We start from the raw sequence: 18,450 nt of genomic DNA, 5'->3' as shown, positions 1-18,450 counted from the left end.
CCTTCAAGCTTACGAAAAAACATTTTCACATCATCTTTGGGTGTCCCGCTAAACACTGGTACTGATGGCAATAATGAAAAATTCTTTATTGTAGATATACTTGTACTGCATGCACTATCATTTGACAAGTCTTTCGGAATGTTACGCTCGCTTCTTTCTGCTTTGAACTGCTGAATCTCTTCTCGCAGTTAATTAATAACAGTTTGTAGATTGACAACATTACTCTGACTGGATTGCGGCATTTCGTCTAATTTAACGCCAATGAGTCACTCAAGTGTAAAATAAAAGTTCATCACTGCCTTTTGTATCCTAGTCAAACTGCAGTAGACCAATCTGAACTCCAGCATTCGATGTCCCCACCTAGTCAGAAGGTGTTCATGCTGCTGCTGCTCGAAGTTCACGTTGTGCCACGCCTCTTCAGGACTGTAGATTTTCCACAATTATCCCCATTTCTGACAGCACTTTTATAAGGAGGTTGTTTGTGTTGTTGCCCATGGATGATAATTACATGAAATATTTGTCAAGATTTGTAAGCAGTGGGTCCCTGAGGTACAGAAATACGTGAACACCAAGAAGTACATTTAAAGAGTTTATTAACAAAAGGATGATTGTAAAACACACTCGCTACGTGCACCCATCATCCCTGTGTCTGACATCCTAACACTGGCTAATTACGGTTGTATCAAAGGGCTCCATGGTGAGCTAAGAAGAGAGACATATTCGCACCCGAGGCCATGCTTGATATACTGCGGGCTGTGGATGGCAGCCAGTGGCTTACTCCCCTGTGGTCGGACACACGTCTACTGACCAAGCAAATTGTCAGCATTCCAAGATAGGTCGGCTGGCAAGCGTGTGTTACATACTGTACGACTACATGCAAACCCATAGACCCTTACATGTATGTATTTAATTCTCTATTTTATAAAGATTTTTAATATTGCTCTAAATGCCATTATTAGGGCCCGAGTGTCTTTAGAAAGGTGCAAATGTCGACTGTCTGACTGGATTACTGAGTATAAAGTTGTTGATGACTGGTTGGATATCCAATTCATCCAAAACATATTGTTAGGCATGAAGAACAGCCAAGTTGCTCAATCGCTTCTGTCGCATTGTTGATTGGAGATATGACTTCAGACACCTAAGGGCACTAAATGACCATTCTGCTGTTGCTGTCATGATTGGAACTACTTCGAGAAGCTTAGTGCTCTTCACTACTTCACATAACATTTCTCTTGTGTAATGTACTTTCTTACTTCACGCCTGTTTTTTAATACCAGTTGTTTTTTATTAGCGATATCGGCTAACATTTTCAAGTGTCAGCACAGTCTCTCAATGTCTAGGTCATTTTTGAAAAACTCAATTGGTTGTTCCAAATTTGTTTCACCTCTGCTTACTAAAAGCAAGCACTCTTGTTCAACTGCAATGATCTACGTGAGTCCAGTTGAGGCAAATCGCTCAGTAATGCAAGATTGCACCATTTCACAAAATTCAATGTAAATAGCTTTGTAATATTCCTTTGGTGTTTTGAAAGTGTAAGGAGAGCTGGCTTCATTGTTTTCATACTTCTTTGGTATACTTCGATTCCCAGGAAGCGAAGGATCATCGACTTGTGAAGGTTCTTTTTTTAACATAATTCCCAAAAGTGTTCAAAACTATCACACCTTCCATTCAATACTCATATATTTTCTTCAGATCAGCAACACTTAGATGAGGGCATTGAATTTTTTCAGTGACATCCTCTACTGGGTTCACTGCATGGCAATAAAGACGTAAATAAGTCTTCAATTGTAACATTGACTCAAGGTAGCCTGCACATTTGTAACCTGCCTCTGTTTGTCCTCTGCAGAAAATGTTTCAAAAAACTCTAGAAGTTCTTCAAAGTTTTTCAATGTTCTCAAGATACTAGAAGCTCACAGTCCATCAAGTCAGGCAAAGGGGTCATAGACCAGCTTGGTTGTTGATGCTCTAACAGCGTATGCCTCTGAAAAGTCCCACCCTTTTGTTGGATTCCCTTACAGTGTTTATAAAGTCCTTGGCTAAAGCCATAACATCCGTCATAGACATCAGATGGCGGAGACTGTCTACAACCGAAAAGTCCGAACTGTGAGCAGCGCCACTACTTTGGAGATGTTATGTAACGTCATGACCAGAGTCACCCTCAGATTTTGAGAATGTGTGCGAAATCAAAGACGCCATCTGATCGATGCCATGTTTAGAGATCAGTAAGTTAAACTATTAATTTTCATTCGTGTATTATAGATTCACGTCAAAAACAGAAATAAAATTTGTTTTAAGTATCCAGTTTGTGATAATTTTTTAAATGTTCCCATTTGACTGCCTCTGCATGTGCATTGTTCTGAAATTAATCCATGGAGGTCGAATCTAGTCAGATTGTAAAAAAATGTGCAACTGATACTGTAAAATAACGGTACACTGGGTGACTGAGCTGCCACTACCTATAGGTTTTATGCAATCTACAATGTATCCAAAATCCACATGCGAGATTTTTCATGTTATTTCGCTCACTACACACAAATTATTACTCCTACAGAAAAAATGAACATGACCTTTTAGTAGGAAATTTAATATAATTAAATTTTGATCTGGGATACGTTTTTGCTGGTGACCACTGTTTTCGAGTTATTCGAGAAAAACACGTTTGGAGCTCACTTTTGTATATTTTTCTTAAATTTCACAAACTACCTCATGGTCCCGAATAGAACAGTGGTCCAGGAAGTGTAGAATAAATTTCTTTATTTCCGTCTGTGATTCAAAACTTGTTAGGTCCTTAGACTACAGGTTTCAGTCAGCAATGACTACCCTCAAATCTGTTTTAATTAATTAATAAATTAGGAACCTACGACCTCTAGCGAAAATGTATCTCAGTATAAAATTCAACTACAATAAATTTCCTACAAAAATGCCCCATTCATTTTTCTGCAAGACTAGTAATTTGCACGTAGGGAGCGAGAGAATATGAAAATCTTGTGTGGTGTTTGAAGGTGTTGCGGGTTGCATAAAACTTATCGGTAGGGACAGCTGAATCACCCTGTATAAATTTTTTTGTTGGTGACAGCTACTTACCGTATGATCTACAGTAAATTATGGTAAAGAGTGGAGCCAATTGATTCCTTGAAAAGGATTCCTTTGGTTGTACATCCAAAACTAACTTTTTTAGTCCTTTGAACTTAGCTCTCATATTTGAGGCACCATCATAGCACTGTCCTCTTAAGTTATCCATAGACAAATCAAGACGAGTGAAAATGTCTTTGAAAATACTAAACAGAGTTTGTGATTCAGTGTTGGGGTCTCATATAAGTCAATAAAGTCTTCATTCACGATTAAGGAATCATCGACAGTATGAACACAAAATGACACTTGTTCGTGAATTGAGGAATCACTTGTTTCATCAATCATAATAGAAAAATGTTTGGTCTTCTTGATTGAAGCCAATACCTTTCTCAACACTGACTTTCCTTGTAGATCAATGATTTCATTTTGAATATCGTGGGACATCCACTTATACCCCGAACACCCTAACCAATCTTAAATGTATTTTCATGAAGACTGAATTTTTCCAAACAATCTTAGATCTTGTTACAGGAGCTGTCAATGATTTCAGAGCTGTCTGAATAGATGTAGATGCTACGATCATTGTAGCACCTATACATATTCTCCTCCACACATGCCCTGATTGCAGTAATTTCAGCTTGGAATACAGAGGCCAGTTTTCCTAGCGAAATGATGCTCTCCAGTCTTGCCTGAAACCCGTATAACCCTGCCCCAATGACTTGGTCTGTTTTTGGCCCATCGGTGAACCAAACAATGTTCCCCATACGGTGTCGAACTGTTTTTTCCCCACTGCTCCCCACTTCCAATTATAATGTTGTAAGGCTTGTCGAAGCAGTTGGGAGTTATTATATAGACAGCAGGCATTTCCCCAGCCATTCCTATATTTACCTCACTCACTACATTAGTGTTTGATTCTAGATATCCAAATGAGACCCAATTTTCGCCAGTTTTAAATCTGTGTGCCCCAGCTGCTGCCTCCATCTTGACCCAAAGGTGAAGTGGAGGCATATACAGAATGGCTTCCATTCTAGCAGTTGGTGTGCTGCTAATTCCACCTGTTATGGCTAAGCTGGCCAATCTCTGCACCTTAGCAAGCTCCTTAGCAGCAACCCGCTGTTATACCTTCTTCCACCACACTACAGCCCCGTAGGAAATCCTAGGTCTAATCCAGAGCATACCACTGGAGCTTAGGCCCCAGTTTTTGCCACAAGCCCTCCTAGTACTCACTAGAGTACTTTTTGCCTTGGAGCAGATGCTCTTAATGTGAGGGGCCCAAGTTAGCTTCTCATCCAAGGTTACCCCTAGATATTTCACTATCCCCTTCACAGGTAGAGTTTCATCGAAGAGCTTTAGATTCCAACTTGAGTGTTGAATACGCCTCTTCATAAATGGCACCACAACAGTGTTCTTAGGATTAACTCTCAGATCCTGTTTAATGCACCATTTTTGCACAATTTCCAATCCTCCTTGTGCCATATTCCTAACCGTGTCAATGAATTTGCCAAGTATTACTATGACAAGGTCATCTGCATATCCTTGGCAGAAGCATTGTGTAGAACTTAGTTCCTCAATGGGTTCGTTTACCTCTAGATTCCACAATAGAGGAGACAAAACTCCTCCTTGTGGGCAGCCTCTAGTGGTCTTAATTACCATCTTTTCGTTCATCATGGTAGCCTCTACCTTCCTTCCGCTAAGCATGGCCCTGGTCCACCTACATATAGTGGGCTCAGGTTATGCACCTCTGCTGCCCTTACCATGGAATCGAAGGTCGTGTTACTGAAGGCCCCCTTGATATCCAGGAAGATGCAGAGGGCTATTTCTTGGAAGTGAAGTGCTATTTTCACCTTCCCAACGAGTTGGTGGAGAACTGTCTCATGTGATTTACCTGGTTGGTATGCGTGTTGGTTCAAGTGTAGAGGTACCCTACTTAGCCTCCTCTCCCCAACATATACATTAACCAGTTTTTCCAATGTTTTGAGAATGAAGGAGGACAGACTGATTTGTCTCATATCATTGGCCTTGATATGATCAGTTCTCCCTGGCTTTGGAATGAAGACAACCTTCACTGCCCTCCAAGCATTGGGAATGATTCCTACTGCTAGGCTAACTCTAAATAGCCTGCATAAGACTCTAAATGAGCTTTCCTCCTGCCTGTTGCAGGAGAGCTGGAAAAATTCCATCTGGGGCAGGTGACTTGAATGGTTAGAATATTCCCACTGCCCACTGGATTTTGTTGAAGTTCACACACCCCTTGACCGATTCCCAGTCCTCTCTTCGAGTGCCTGAGAACCGTATCTCTCTGGGGTCACATACTGGTCTGTGTTGTCAGGCGAAGCATATTGAGGAAAGTGAGTTTCGAGGAGCAATTCCAGCGTCTCATGTGCTGCCTTTGTATAGTCCCCATCCTCCTTCCTTAACGTACCTCCTGGATTGGTTGGTACTTTAGTGAAAATCTTCTGAAGTCTGGCTTGTGCAGCTGTGCCCTCCACTTCCTCACAGAATGCCTTCCAGGATGCCTCCTTTGCTTGTCTGATTGCAAGATTGTAATTGACAAGGGTCTCATGATATTTAGCCCATTGTCCTTTATGCCTCGCAATATTAAACAGTCTCCGTACTTGTTTTCTTTGCCGTTCCGGTTTGTCATTCCACCGAGGAACACTCCCATTTGTACACTTCCTGGTGATTGTGCAGTTGTCCTCATATGAGGTCACTATGGCAGAGGTAACAGCATCTGCTACTTCCTCAAATTCTACTGGATTCCTTATTGAGGTTTTAATTTCCGATAAGCCTAAGTCAAGGTCCCTCCTACATGTCTCCCACTCTGTTTTCCTGGGATTCCTGTAGATCATGGTCTGTCCGATTCCCATTTCCACCTTGAATTTGATGTACATGTGATCCAATGAGGATGGCTCCAACACCACACGCCATTGTTTGACATAGCTACCCATCATCATGAAATCAAAAGTCCAGTACCGTCTTAACCACCAGCTTCGCTTCTTCCCACGGGGATATCATGGGCACTGTTCTTGAGCCATTCTACCACGTGCACCCCCTTACAGACAAAAATGAGTGCACCGTGATCTAGATAGACCCTCCTGAAGTTGGATCCTGGGCCAGCACCCCCCCCCCCCCCCCCCCAATCTTCTCAAAGAGGGCCATCTGTACCAGTTCCTCCTGCTGCGAAGTGATGGCTACCAGTGGATAACCTTCCTGGACAACTGCCATCCTAAAAACCAAGACTGCAGTACCATGGGTCTGTTTCCCTATTTCTTGCCTCAGTTTTTTTGGACTCACTTATCCAGGGAGGAGTGAGGCTTTGATTCCTCCCTTATCTGCTTACTACCTGTCTTTGACGTTGTGGGGGTCTGTGTGTCCCCTTCAAACTGAGACAGTTTCTTCCTGGGGGTCTTAGGTTCTAGTCCCTTTAATTCCCTCCACTTGTCTTTAGGAAGCCATTCTTTCCCTTCCTTTTTCCTCTGTTTCCTGAGTAGCTTCCTCCTCTGGGCCACAGACAAGCCTTTGATCTTAATCTGGTCCAGCTTCTCGGTTACAGTTCCCACTTCTGACTCAGGTCTAGACCCTGAATCAGTAGTGGGAATGCCTTACATCGGTTCTGTCCCCAATGTTTGGTTATCTGAGGTCTCAATTTGCCCCTCAGTTTGTTTTTCTTTATTTTCTATAATCATGTCCATATTGGTACCACGAGATTTGGGGATCTAGAAGATCCACACCATGAATACCCCATGCAGTGTAAGGCTGGTTACTCAGAGAGGTCACCCGGTATCCCTGAGACTCCGTTTGTGAACCATCTTCCCATGTGCCAAGCACCCCTCAGCACGGATTGCATCACACCTTGGGTTGGGTCAGGGAATAGGGTAGGACTAGGAGTGGATAGGGAAGATGGGACATTGTGGGACACTCTTAATCTGTTCCATTGGCTGTGGCCTTTCCGGCAGTAGGTCCTCTACCTTCGGCATAGCTCACAGCTTCCTGCGGATACGCAAGCCTCTCCAACCGCATGGACAGAGCTCTGTCAAGGTGGTGTCCCACAGAGAGGAGTATACTCTTTCTTGAGGAATAACTGAGAAGTTTCTCACAAACACCTTTTTCAACCTAAATAAGGATCTTGAGCCTGCTGATTCCTGAGATCAGAAAATAATTGAGGTATCTCAGTTAGGATGTTAAAACCAGAAGATCTGATGGCTGAACAACACTTCCTGGATTTGTTGGCACCCTCCTCAAACATGCTGCTGAGTGCATTGGCCACATGGTTATCTGGACCCCTGATATGGTAAACCTTGAAATGAAAGGCAGATATAAGGATCATCCACCTTGCAAATCCTGCCTGTCTTTCTTAGGCAAGCCAAAACCCAACTTAAAGCCTGGCTATCAGTCTCTAGGTCAAGTTCTCTGTGTTCAAGATAAAAATTAAACTTTTCAAGAGTGAACAGAACAGCCAGAGCCTCACACTCTTACACCAAATACTTAAAATCAGGTCACACCAACCTTCGTGAGGCAAAGGCAATAGGTCGTTTCTCACCTGCATCTTCTTGTAAAAGGACTTTGGCTATCCTAGTGTTACACTTGTCGGTCTGGCGAATGAATCTCTTTTGAAATTAGGAATCGCTAATACTGGCAGGTTACTTATAGCCATCTTAATCACCCCTCAAATGTGGCCTGCTGGCTCTCAACCCAAACAATTTCCTGTCCTTTCTTAAGAAGATCATTAAGAGGGGTGGCTCTAACTGAGCAAAATTAGGAACATACTTCCGAAAGTAGTTGGCCAACCCGATAAACTCAGCAACTCCTCTTTTGTTCTTAGGGGTAGAAGACTTCTTAAGATCGGAAGTACGTTCTTGATCGATTCTGACTCCATCATTAGAAACCAGATGTCCCAAAAACAAAATTTGCTGCTTCGTGAAAGTGACCTTAGAAGGTCTGATCGTCAAACCAGCACACCGAAGCCTCAATAAGACTTATTGAAGATGCAAAAGATGGTCAGCAAAGGACTGACTATACACAACAACATTATCAAGATAATTAGAAACACAGTTGAACTTCAAATTCCCCAAAACATGGTACAAAATCTGTGAAAGCATGGCAGCTCCAGTGGCTACGCCAAAGGGTACACGTCTGAGTTCATACAAATCCCAGTCTGTACAGAAGGCTGTAACTGACTTCGAATCCTTACTCAATGGTAACTGATAACAAGCCTTATTTAAATCAAGTACACAAAAATAGGAGGCTTCAGCAAACCAAGTAAAACCGTTATGGAGATTCGGAATGGGAAATGATTCTTTTCATTGAGGATCCTATAATGAACAACCAGTCTAAATTCTTTGCGCTGTCCCTTAGTCATCAAAAATATAGGTGAGGCATATGGAGAAGCTGAAGGTTTAATCACTCCTTTACTGGCTTGGTCTCGACCTTTTGCCTTAAAATCTTCATTTTATGCGCTGACAGATGAGGAGCCTGGCAAATTGGAAAATCATCCACTAAACGGATCTTGTATTGAATCTTGTTGGTCACCCCAACTGATCAGTTAGCACATCAGGAATCTCACTCAAATGATCTCTTAACTGAATAGCATCAGGCTCACTAAGATGGCCAAGATACACCTTTGTCTGCTCAGTCTGCGACGTATTAATGCTAACAATACTAGTGGAACAGGGACAGAAACCGACCGTGAACCTGAGTGGCATACGGCGAGTATCTGATAGCATGCACCAGGTCCAGTATTATGCTAGTGCAGCCACCAACTGTGACTGCAACCAATTCCGACCTTGTCTGCAGCAAAGTAACTTATGGTGACAGACTGTGTGCTTTCTCTCACGCGTTCTGTGAACTTTATTGAATGAGTTGCAGTTATTCTATTTAGATCACGATGATCTCTTATGTTTCTTTCGTGGTGAACCTGTTTTCTGCTGTTAATATTTTTTTGTTTACTTTCTTGTAAAAATAAACTTCCATTCTCAATAATACATGGACACCTTTTTTTTTACTGCACGCACCATCCCACAACAGGATGCTTCAATTGCGACAAGGGTAAACTTTTTATGACTCCTTTTCTTCAGAACTTTGTTCCAGTGTCTGTGCTCAACACTCAACCAAATAGCCCTCTCTCCACATTGTGCCCTTCCACGCACATTCGACTGATGCCCTTATGGTCTCTTTTCACTTAGTCTTTTGTGAAGGCTTCTTTTGCACCAGAACTTTTGCTTCTGCAGCTTTTTCAGTTGCAGGGTCAGCAGTTGCTTCATTTGAACCAGGAAATATCAAGGCTTCAGATGGGTGCTACAGCAACGACATTACCACTTCTGCTTTGTACTAGGCACTTCCTGTGCATCTCAGAGCTCCTACGTTGGCACCTCACCTGTCCTGACACGTCATTATCCCCGGTTCCATCCAACTTCGTAGGGGTTGTGGATTCTTGGCCTGCGTTCCTTGCTGCGCTGGACCACCTGACCTGCTTTTCCGGATGCTTCTCGACTGGCCACTTTGGCCCTGGCCACCAACCTACACCCGCTCTGCCACTTTCCGCTGTGACTCCTAAGCCTAACCTGGCACCTCCCAATGTGGCTTCTACGCCTGCTCCGACCCTCCGGATGCAGCTCAAGTGCCTGTTCCAGTGCCTCTCAATGCAGCTCCTACCCCCACTCTGGAACATCCCAGTGCGGAGCCTCAGTCTGCTCCTGTACCCCCTCGATATGTGGCACTGCCACCCAATGGGGTACCCACCTGATGCAATGGTGCTGGCTCTCATGCCCATGGCACCCTCCCGTAGAACCTCGTTGCCATCGCCTCTGATGTCACTGGCTCCTGCACTGCAACCAGCCCCATTGGCATCCCTCTCTGTCTAACTCCTGGCCTCCTAGTGCCCTTGGTGCCCACCCATTATGTGGCTTTTCTTGCTCTTTCGCTCCCACCATGGCTCATCCTTCTTCTGTTTTCGCAGCTAAGGTGATTGTCTCCTCCTGATGGTTCTTCCTTCACTCGGCCTTCAGTGGGGTCCTGGAAGGCGTGCTGACTCATCAGTTGTCTTTCCTCATGGCCTTCGCTGGCAGCCTCGTAGACTTCCCCGTTCTCCCATACATGGCGTGTGGAAGTTACACCACAAGGCTCAGCCACACCTTTGGATACCTGCGTGTGCCTCTTGATGATGACTCTCTAAGTATTTTGTTTTTCCAGGCCTCCTCCCAGACAACCTTTACCTGCTTTTTCCTGCAAACCTTGAGGCCCCATGCCGAGCTTCTCCTGTCGGTTACTCCAGTGCCGTCAGCACACTTGCCGCTGACTCCAGTGATGCACTCCATGGCCGCTGCTGGCCTGCCTGTGTGCTCCACGGCCATCATGAACAATGCACTGGCCACTGGCACCATCCGCGTGCCCACATGGGTCACTCGCTATCCTCCTTCCTTTGTGTTGCTAGTGTTTCACACATGTCCCCAGCCATCTACATCAACTCCCAGCCGTCTGCTTTCTCGCATGCACCATGTTTTCTTCCCAACAGGCATTGTCGTGGTGCACAATGTGCCCTCTTCTCACTGCCGCTGTGTACTGTACAGCACTGGTCGTGGCCCCAGACATCTCCTCCGTCCTCGAGGATCCTCTCTTCTCAACAGAACACTGGCCTCTTCTCTTCATTGGCAATCCTGTTGTCCAGTCTGATTCTCCCAGTTGAGTGTCCTGTCTCCTCTGTGGAGAAGAAGATTGCTGGGTTCTTGGCTGTTGCTTTCACCGTGGCTTCCGTCTACACATTGAGATAGCAAAGCTATCTCCCTCTGAAGGGGAGTTTATAGTGTATGGCTGGTGCCTGATGACTCAGCATACATCCCACACACCACTGCCCTGCAGGTTGCCACCCTGCCAGACACCTGCAGCTGACGCAGCTCCACTGGACTGAAACATCTGCTGCAATAACAAGGGTGCCACGATCAAATGACACAACTAGCACTATCTCACATCTGAGAAGCCATGTTATACCAGCTACTTCCTTGCATCCATACATTGCATGGCCCTTACAGGACTGCCGTCTGCAGCTCTCTCGAGTCTGAAACGGACCGTGAATCTGAGTGCCATATGATGAGTCTCCAATACCTTGCATCAGGACCATGTCTATGCTAGTAGAACCACCAATTGTGACCGCAACTGATTCTGATCTCGCACCTTCCTGGAGCTATACTGAATGAGTGACAAGTTATTGTATTGGATCAGGATGATCTCTCATGTTTCTTTTTGTTTTCTGTTGTCCATGTTTTCTTTTGTTTGCTTTTTTGTAAATATCAACTTCCTTTGCTCAGTGCTACCTAGGCACCTTCTTATTTTGAACTATGGGATACTTTACTTTCTAGTTAGATATTAAACTCAGAAATCAATCTCAGGGTATTGATCTTCTCATGAAAATTAACTATCCTTTTTAATATCCTACAGTCCCTATCCAGGCCTAACTATAGCTGACTATTGAGCTTTTTTCTGATCACATTTCTAATGAATTTCAAGTTCTGTCATGTCACTAGAGAAACAATAGCTCAGGATACCTTAAGTTGCACAACTAACAGGTGTCAACAATATGCAATATTTGGAAGTGTGTAATATCACAGCAGATCAGCTGAACACTACCGTGTGGCTCAGAACACTTTTTGAGATGTTATAATAAAAGGGGAAGACAAAATCCTGCATTGTTATTGGATTAGGAAATCAAAAAAACAAATTTCAGATATGAGTTTTCACATAAGTATTTATATTATTCTGTCCAGTCTCTGAATATAGTTCTATAAGAACATGTTTCCTCCCTTAATTTATTGTAACTCATTTGTAAAGAGCTGCTCAAACCAAAATTAAAATTTAAAAAAGATTATAATTTGTTGATACCATCATTTAGTTTCATTTACATAGAAGAAGAGAGAATTTACATTATACTCAAATAGTTATCAGACTTTATTTCGTTATTTATGCAATTGGGCATCCATGTTAGAGCATTTAATATGATACAATATAATATACACAGAAAATACTGAAAGAAAACAAAACAAAATTGTAAAACATGGAACTATAAATTGTAAGAATGAAAATAGCACCAATAATAGTGACAATAATATTGGAAAATGAAGTGTAACAATTTACATCATTTCACAAATGTGTAATAAAAGTGGACACAGTTGGCCATAATCCTTCAGAGCATAACATTTGCCTAGGATCATTTGGGACAAACCATGGAAAATGCAACTAAAGTGAGCTGGATCAGCTAAAAAGCATGTATTCTCTTTATACAAACAGCTTTCACACTTTGCAATGCATTTTAGTTATTTACAATTATCAAAACAATTCTAAATACTCATATACCAACAATATCACCATTTCAATACACTGCATCCTAATAATATAATTAAATGGACTTACAATATTTCTGCACTGAAAGATAATACAGGCATTCTGGTTTGTTTTATCTGGTTCATTTTACACTATATTATGAATAGTTCAGTTTCATCTTTGTAGATACTTTAGAATTAAAAGAGATCAAGAGTGCCCATATGATAGTTTGTAGGCACCACCAAGACCAGGGGAGGGGAGAGGGGTATGGAGTATATTTAATATTTTGCAAGATGAATGGTGACTTACAAGCAACTATAAAAAGTTCCAGTTCTGACCCTGTTAAAAAATCTGTGTTATTTCGACTTTTAAATCATTTTCTCAAAAGAAAAATACCTGCCTATACTATATTTTGTTCCTTTCCCTGAGAGCTGGGGTTGGGGGGAGGGAGCATGCCCCTTTCTTGCCCCAGGTATGAGCACTCTCGAAGGAGACCACTCACCAAAAAACAGAAGCAAAGTGTTGAGTTGTTGATAAATACACCCAAAAGAAAGAAACTTGCTAGCTTTCGGAGTTATCCTTTGATGAGCTAGGGTAAAATACACAAACACATGCATGTCTATGCCCCTGTATGGTGTCAGGTAGACTATCAGTACCAATGCTATTTTGAGGCTGGTGAGCTGTCGTAGTGGGTGTAGTGTTGGGTGGGGTGGGTGGAGGGAGAGGGAGGCAGAGAGATGGACTGTGGTGGGTGGCTAGTGCCACGGAGAGAGGCAGCCGGTTTTCCCACTAGCAATGCAGGAGTGAGGGGTTGCACGTATATGGGCTAGCATGACTGTAGCAGCCAGTGGGAAGTGGCACACTCTGAAAATGATATGCGGATGTGAAATGGGTGGGGGGACAGGACAGAGGAAGAGGAAACTGCTGGGTGGGGGGCGCAGACACAGTGGGTTACCTGAGATTGAAGCCAGGATGAGATGCAAGGATAATCCCCATCTGTGTAGTTCAGAGAGGCTAGTGGTGAAGGGAGGATCCAGATAGCTCAGGTTGTGAAGCAGCCACTGAAATTGAGCATATTGTGCTCAGCTGCAAGTTGTGCCACTGAGTGGTTGACTTTGTTCTTGACAATTGAATGGTGATGGCAATTCATGCTGGTGAACAGCTGCCTGGGAATCATACCAACACAAACCCTTTGCAGTAGAGATGGTATATGACTTGGCTGCTTTCACAGGTGGCCAGCCTCTGATGGGGTAGGACAGAACTCTGACACAACTGAAGTAGGAGGTGCTGGGTGAGTGGATCGGGCAGGCCTTCCAACTTGGTCCGCCACAGGGATATGATCCTTGTGGCAACAAGCTGGGAGTGCGAGTGGCATAGGGATAGACTAGGATGATGTGTAGGTTGGGTGCACGATGGAACACCACTTTAGGATGGATAGGAAGGATCTTGGGTAGGATGTCCCCAATTTCAGGGCAGGATGAGAGATCATCAAACTCCTGGTGAAGGATATAATTCAATTGTTACAGTCCACAGTGATATTGGGCGATGGGGGCACTCCTTTGCAGCTGATTCTTGGGTGGTGGTGGAAGGATTAGGGGTGTGTAGGATATGGCATGAGAAATCTGTTTGTGGGCTAGCTTTGAGAGGTATTGCCCTATAGTGGCAAGGGAGTTCTCATCACTGCAAATCATTGTCCACGGGTGGATGGGCTGTATGGGATGGATTTTTTGGTCTGGGTGGGATGGCAGCTGTCAAAATGTAGGCATTGTAGATGGTTCATGGATTAAATGTGAACAGAGTTGTGGATAGAGCCGTCGCAGAGGTGGAGGTCAATGTCCAGGAAGGTGCTGCCTAGCTATCCACCAGGATGAATGGCCATTGCCCCACATTCTCCACCCAACAGTTTTCCCTTCCTCTGTCCTGTCACTCCCTCCAAATTCATGTTCCCACGTCACCTTCAGCATGTGCAACTTCCCCCACAGGCCGCTACAGTCATGCCAGCCCACATACCTATGCCACCATTCCTTCCTGCATTCCTGGCCAGCAAATCAGTGTCCTCCACCAAGCTGCAAGCCACCCTCTCCCAGACCCTCTCCCTCTACCCATCCCACCCAATCCGACACTACCCCCAATACAACTAGTCCACCTGCCGCAAAACAGTGTTGGGACTGTTAGTATAGCTGGTACAATGTAGGGCCAGAAGTGTGTGTGTGTGTGTGTGTGTGTGTGTGTGTGTGTGTGTGTGTGTGTGTGCGGGGTGGGGGGGGGGGGGGCGTTTGTGTATTTTACTCTAGCTCATCAAAGGATAACTTCAAAGGCTAGTTTTCTTCCTTGTGTGTGTGTTCTTATTGACAACTCCATTCTTCTGCATTTTGGTGAGTCATCTCCTTTAATCCTAAAGTATTTTCATTCTACTATAAATTCCTATAAGACTTATCAGTTTTCTCTTTTTTATTCTAACATTTTAAATGTAAAATAGTCATCTCATCTTTCTCAGCATTGAATCACATTGACTTCATTCTTTTAATATATAGTTGCATGATTCAAAATTTCTGTTTTGTTTGCCTGTGCGCACTGTGTGTCACCTGAATGAGCTCCATGTGTAATACTGGCCCCACTGCAATTAACTGCTCAGCTTCAACTTTTGTGTGTTTCCATGTCCATGTGTTGGGTAACTGTATTTATATACTGTGTTTTAGTGTTGAAACTAATGTCAGTCCCTTTTGGTTTGTACCGTGCGTTAATTCCTGATAAAGACCTACAGTTCATATCAGAATCAAATATATTTTCATTTTGAGAAAAACTAAGAAACTAATCTGCAAGGGCTTCTTCAGATCTGAGTCTTTATGATGGAGACTTAGGACTAATGTTCATTTCCTCCATGATATAAGAATTTTGGATGACATTAAAGACTCAGCCCCAAGCTTGGTTTCTGTAGTACTCATTTATGTTTCTTTGTTGGTATGCATTGTTACCACAGACTCATCTTTCATCCTGTCCCATCTACTATATCTCAATGAATTGGACCATACAGAGACTGTATAGCTTCTGCAGCTTAATGGATATATATTTATCGATGATGGAGTTGGATGTATCGACAAAGTGGCAACAGAACTGTGGAGGCTTTTCTTGAGGTTTTACGGCCCTATGTAAGGTGAGATTTTGTGGTTCTATGTAAGGTGACACACTTAGAACTCAAGCCACAAAATGGTGAAAAGGAGGAATGGGAATAAATAAATAAGTACCTGTGACATATTATGTGACAGGAACCATCTTTCATGTTCAAGAAAAAGTTGGTACATAGCATGTGAATAACAAAGAAGGGTTTACATGGATTATTATGTAAAATTTGGAATTTTAGTAGGGATCTGACCTTATTGCCACACAGCTTAACAGGGTTAAATCTGCCAATGTCAACAACATCATTTGGAACCACAAATGGGTCATGTAGTTGTCCAACACAACTGAAGGGAATATCCATAGTTTCGTACCCAACACTTTATACTCAAACCACTATTCTTGGCACTATACCGCTCTTCAACTAAATATTAAAGATGGCCAACTGCATAAATCACAGTCTTACAAAATCTATATGCTGTAACCATTCTTCATCTGACTGATCTGAGACATTGTCAGGTTACTTGTATGTTAAAACATTGGTTGCAAAGTCATGCAACTATAAGGCTTCTAACATGCACATTTTATTTCAGTTTTTGTGCCTTGCTGTTATTACTCCCAGCTGCAAAATAGTTAAATGCTTAGCAAATTGTATGTGCAGTGTTACAGAAATTCTGTGCTTTTATAATATATAAAATGTTATATAATTTATTACATAATATGTGGTTTTTTGGTTAACATATCAATAGTACATTTAATACTAGTCAGTTCAGTGCCAATGAGTTGTCATCAAACATATCAGTGGCACAGTTCCACATATTATTGATATCTCCAGTAAAATTCTAAAATAAACACATATACAGTTCTTATAATTTTAGAGTAATAGCAAAACTATATACCTCTGAAAATTATCAAATCATTTCAGTTAACATTTTACAATCATTAACAAAATAATACCAATGGATTGGTGATCATCCTCTAGGAAAATGGGAATCACAAGTGTAAGTGAATGAGAAGCTTTAATATAATACAGAACATCTGTTACTTAAGTTATATGTACAAGCATACAAAAGCAGATCAAAGTACAGCCAAAGTTTTTAGCAATACGCATTAGCAATCTCAAATTCGTTGTGTGTAAGACAAAAAAAATCTTGGAATGCATGTCAAGGTTCTATTACATATACTTCATGTCCTCACGGGCAATGTCACAAAAGTCACCCTGTCCAGAACACCCGATAATCATACAAGAGACCAATAATCCGACAGCCTCTCTCCACTTGGTAATGAAAGAGATGTTGGTTTTTCAAAAGTTAATATGACATCTGTAACTTTCTTCTTCAATTCTCTTTCGAACATCTAGAAAAGGAAAAGGAAAAACATAAGGGTTAGCGCAGTCTTGTCATATTAACAGAATATTTATAATAATTTTCTTGAAGTGAATGATGTACATAACTTTTACAAACTATAATAATTCTGCATTTAGATACAACATTAACCATTTTGAATATAAAGAACAACAGAATTGCACCCAAAAGCCACAAAGATTAGTTCAAAGGATGGTACACTTAACATCCACTACTGAAAACGTCAACTTTTTGTTTCTTGATTTCCCAACAATTCATATTTACCTCTCATACAATGTTGTATTCCAGACTCATTGCTTCAGAAGTACCTTCCTCAATTTCCATGTGATCTCTTTTGATGAGAAAGTTTTCTTTTTCGTGCCAATCCGTAGCTTCTCTTTACCTTACTTAAGGCATATTCAGCAGTCATGTTTCTTATATAAAACAGTATCTGAGCAAATGTTTCTGGAAATCAGTATTTAAAGTGGAATTGATCACTAGATGACTTGAGAGGGGGACCTGCAGGAAAAAAGGAGATGGGCAGTATTGTGTTGTTTGTAGAGAAGCAGTAACAGCATGGTGATCAGCCAAGAGAGCTCAGTTGACTTTGAATGTGGACTGATCACTAGATGTCACCTGAGTCCATATGGACATTTCAGCACCTCTAAAGCTGCCCCACTCGACTGTTGAAGCAACTGTGAAGCAGAAACATAAAGAAACAAACACGGCTAAACCAAGATCAGGCAGACCTCACGTACTTCTATAACAATACTCTGTGGGTCAATGGCCTGGTGCAATCTTTTACTGACGGACAAGGACTGCCAAGCATTGCTGAAGGTGGTTGTAAAAAATGGTATGAAATCAGTGGAAGGATGACTCGTGAGTTCCAAAGTGCTCCCAGCAGTCCAGCTAGCACAACAAATATGTGTAGGAAATAAAACAAGGGGATATCATGATCAGCTCCTCTTAAGCCAAACACTTCACTCATCAAAGCTAAGTGACGTTTCATGTAGTGGAAAGAGCAATGCCACTGGACAATGGATGACTAGAAGCAAGTGATTTGGAGTGACATATCACCTTATACCCTGTAGTAACCCAATCGAAGGATATGAGTAAGGAGAACTCAAGTGAAGTGTGCAGAAGTTGGTGTTACAATATGGAGATATATTTTTCTTGGTTAAGGAGTGGTGCCCTTATTGCACTTACAAAAATGCTAAAAGCAATGAAACATAAACACATTTTATTTTATTGAGTACTGCCTGCAGTTGAGGAACAGTTTGAGGCAATGACTGGTTGGATCGGTACGCAAACACACGTGTCATAAAGCAGCGTCTGTGAGACAATGACACAAAGTAGCATCTTTGAGACAACGGATTGTGGAAAATAACATTCCTCAAATGGACTGGTCTGCCTAGCGTCCCAACCTGAACTCAACGGAACATCTTGGGGGTAAGTTAGAACTTTGACTTCACTCTAAAACCCAGCATCCAACATCACTATCTTGTCTGGTTTTGGCTCAAGGAGGAATGGGCTGCGATTCCTCTACATTCAGACACCTCACTGGAAATGACCCCAACAGGGTTCAAACCGTCAAAAGGAGAAGAGTGGA

General features: G+C 42.4%; 1 protein-coding gene across 2 annotated transcripts in view; it reads right to left on the bottom strand.

Annotated features, from left to right (window-relative positions):
• Positions 1-14,641: 14,641 nt before the first annotated feature.
• LOC124616089 (nucleolar complex protein 4 homolog A) overlaps positions 14,642-18,450 on the bottom strand; it is a 147,216-nt gene continuing 143,407 nt past the window's right edge. For both annotated transcript variants that reach the window (XM_047144345.1, XM_047144353.1), the window contains one exon: positions 14,642-16,854. In XM_047144345.1, coding sequence (XP_047000301.1) covers positions 16,738-16,854 — 117 coding nt within the window. In that variant the 3' untranslated portion in view covers positions 14,642-16,737. The remainder of the gene's footprint in view (positions 16,855-18,450) is intronic.

Source organism: Schistocerca americana, chromosome 1, assembly GCF_021461395.2.
Source record: "Schistocerca americana isolate TAMUIC-IGC-003095 chromosome 1, iqSchAmer2.1, whole genome shotgun sequence".
Lineage (NCBI taxonomy): Eukaryota > Metazoa > Arthropoda > Insecta > Orthoptera > Acrididae > Schistocerca > Schistocerca americana.
Note: the sequence above shows the minus strand (reverse complement) of the source record. Positions and strands in the feature narration are given on the sequence as shown.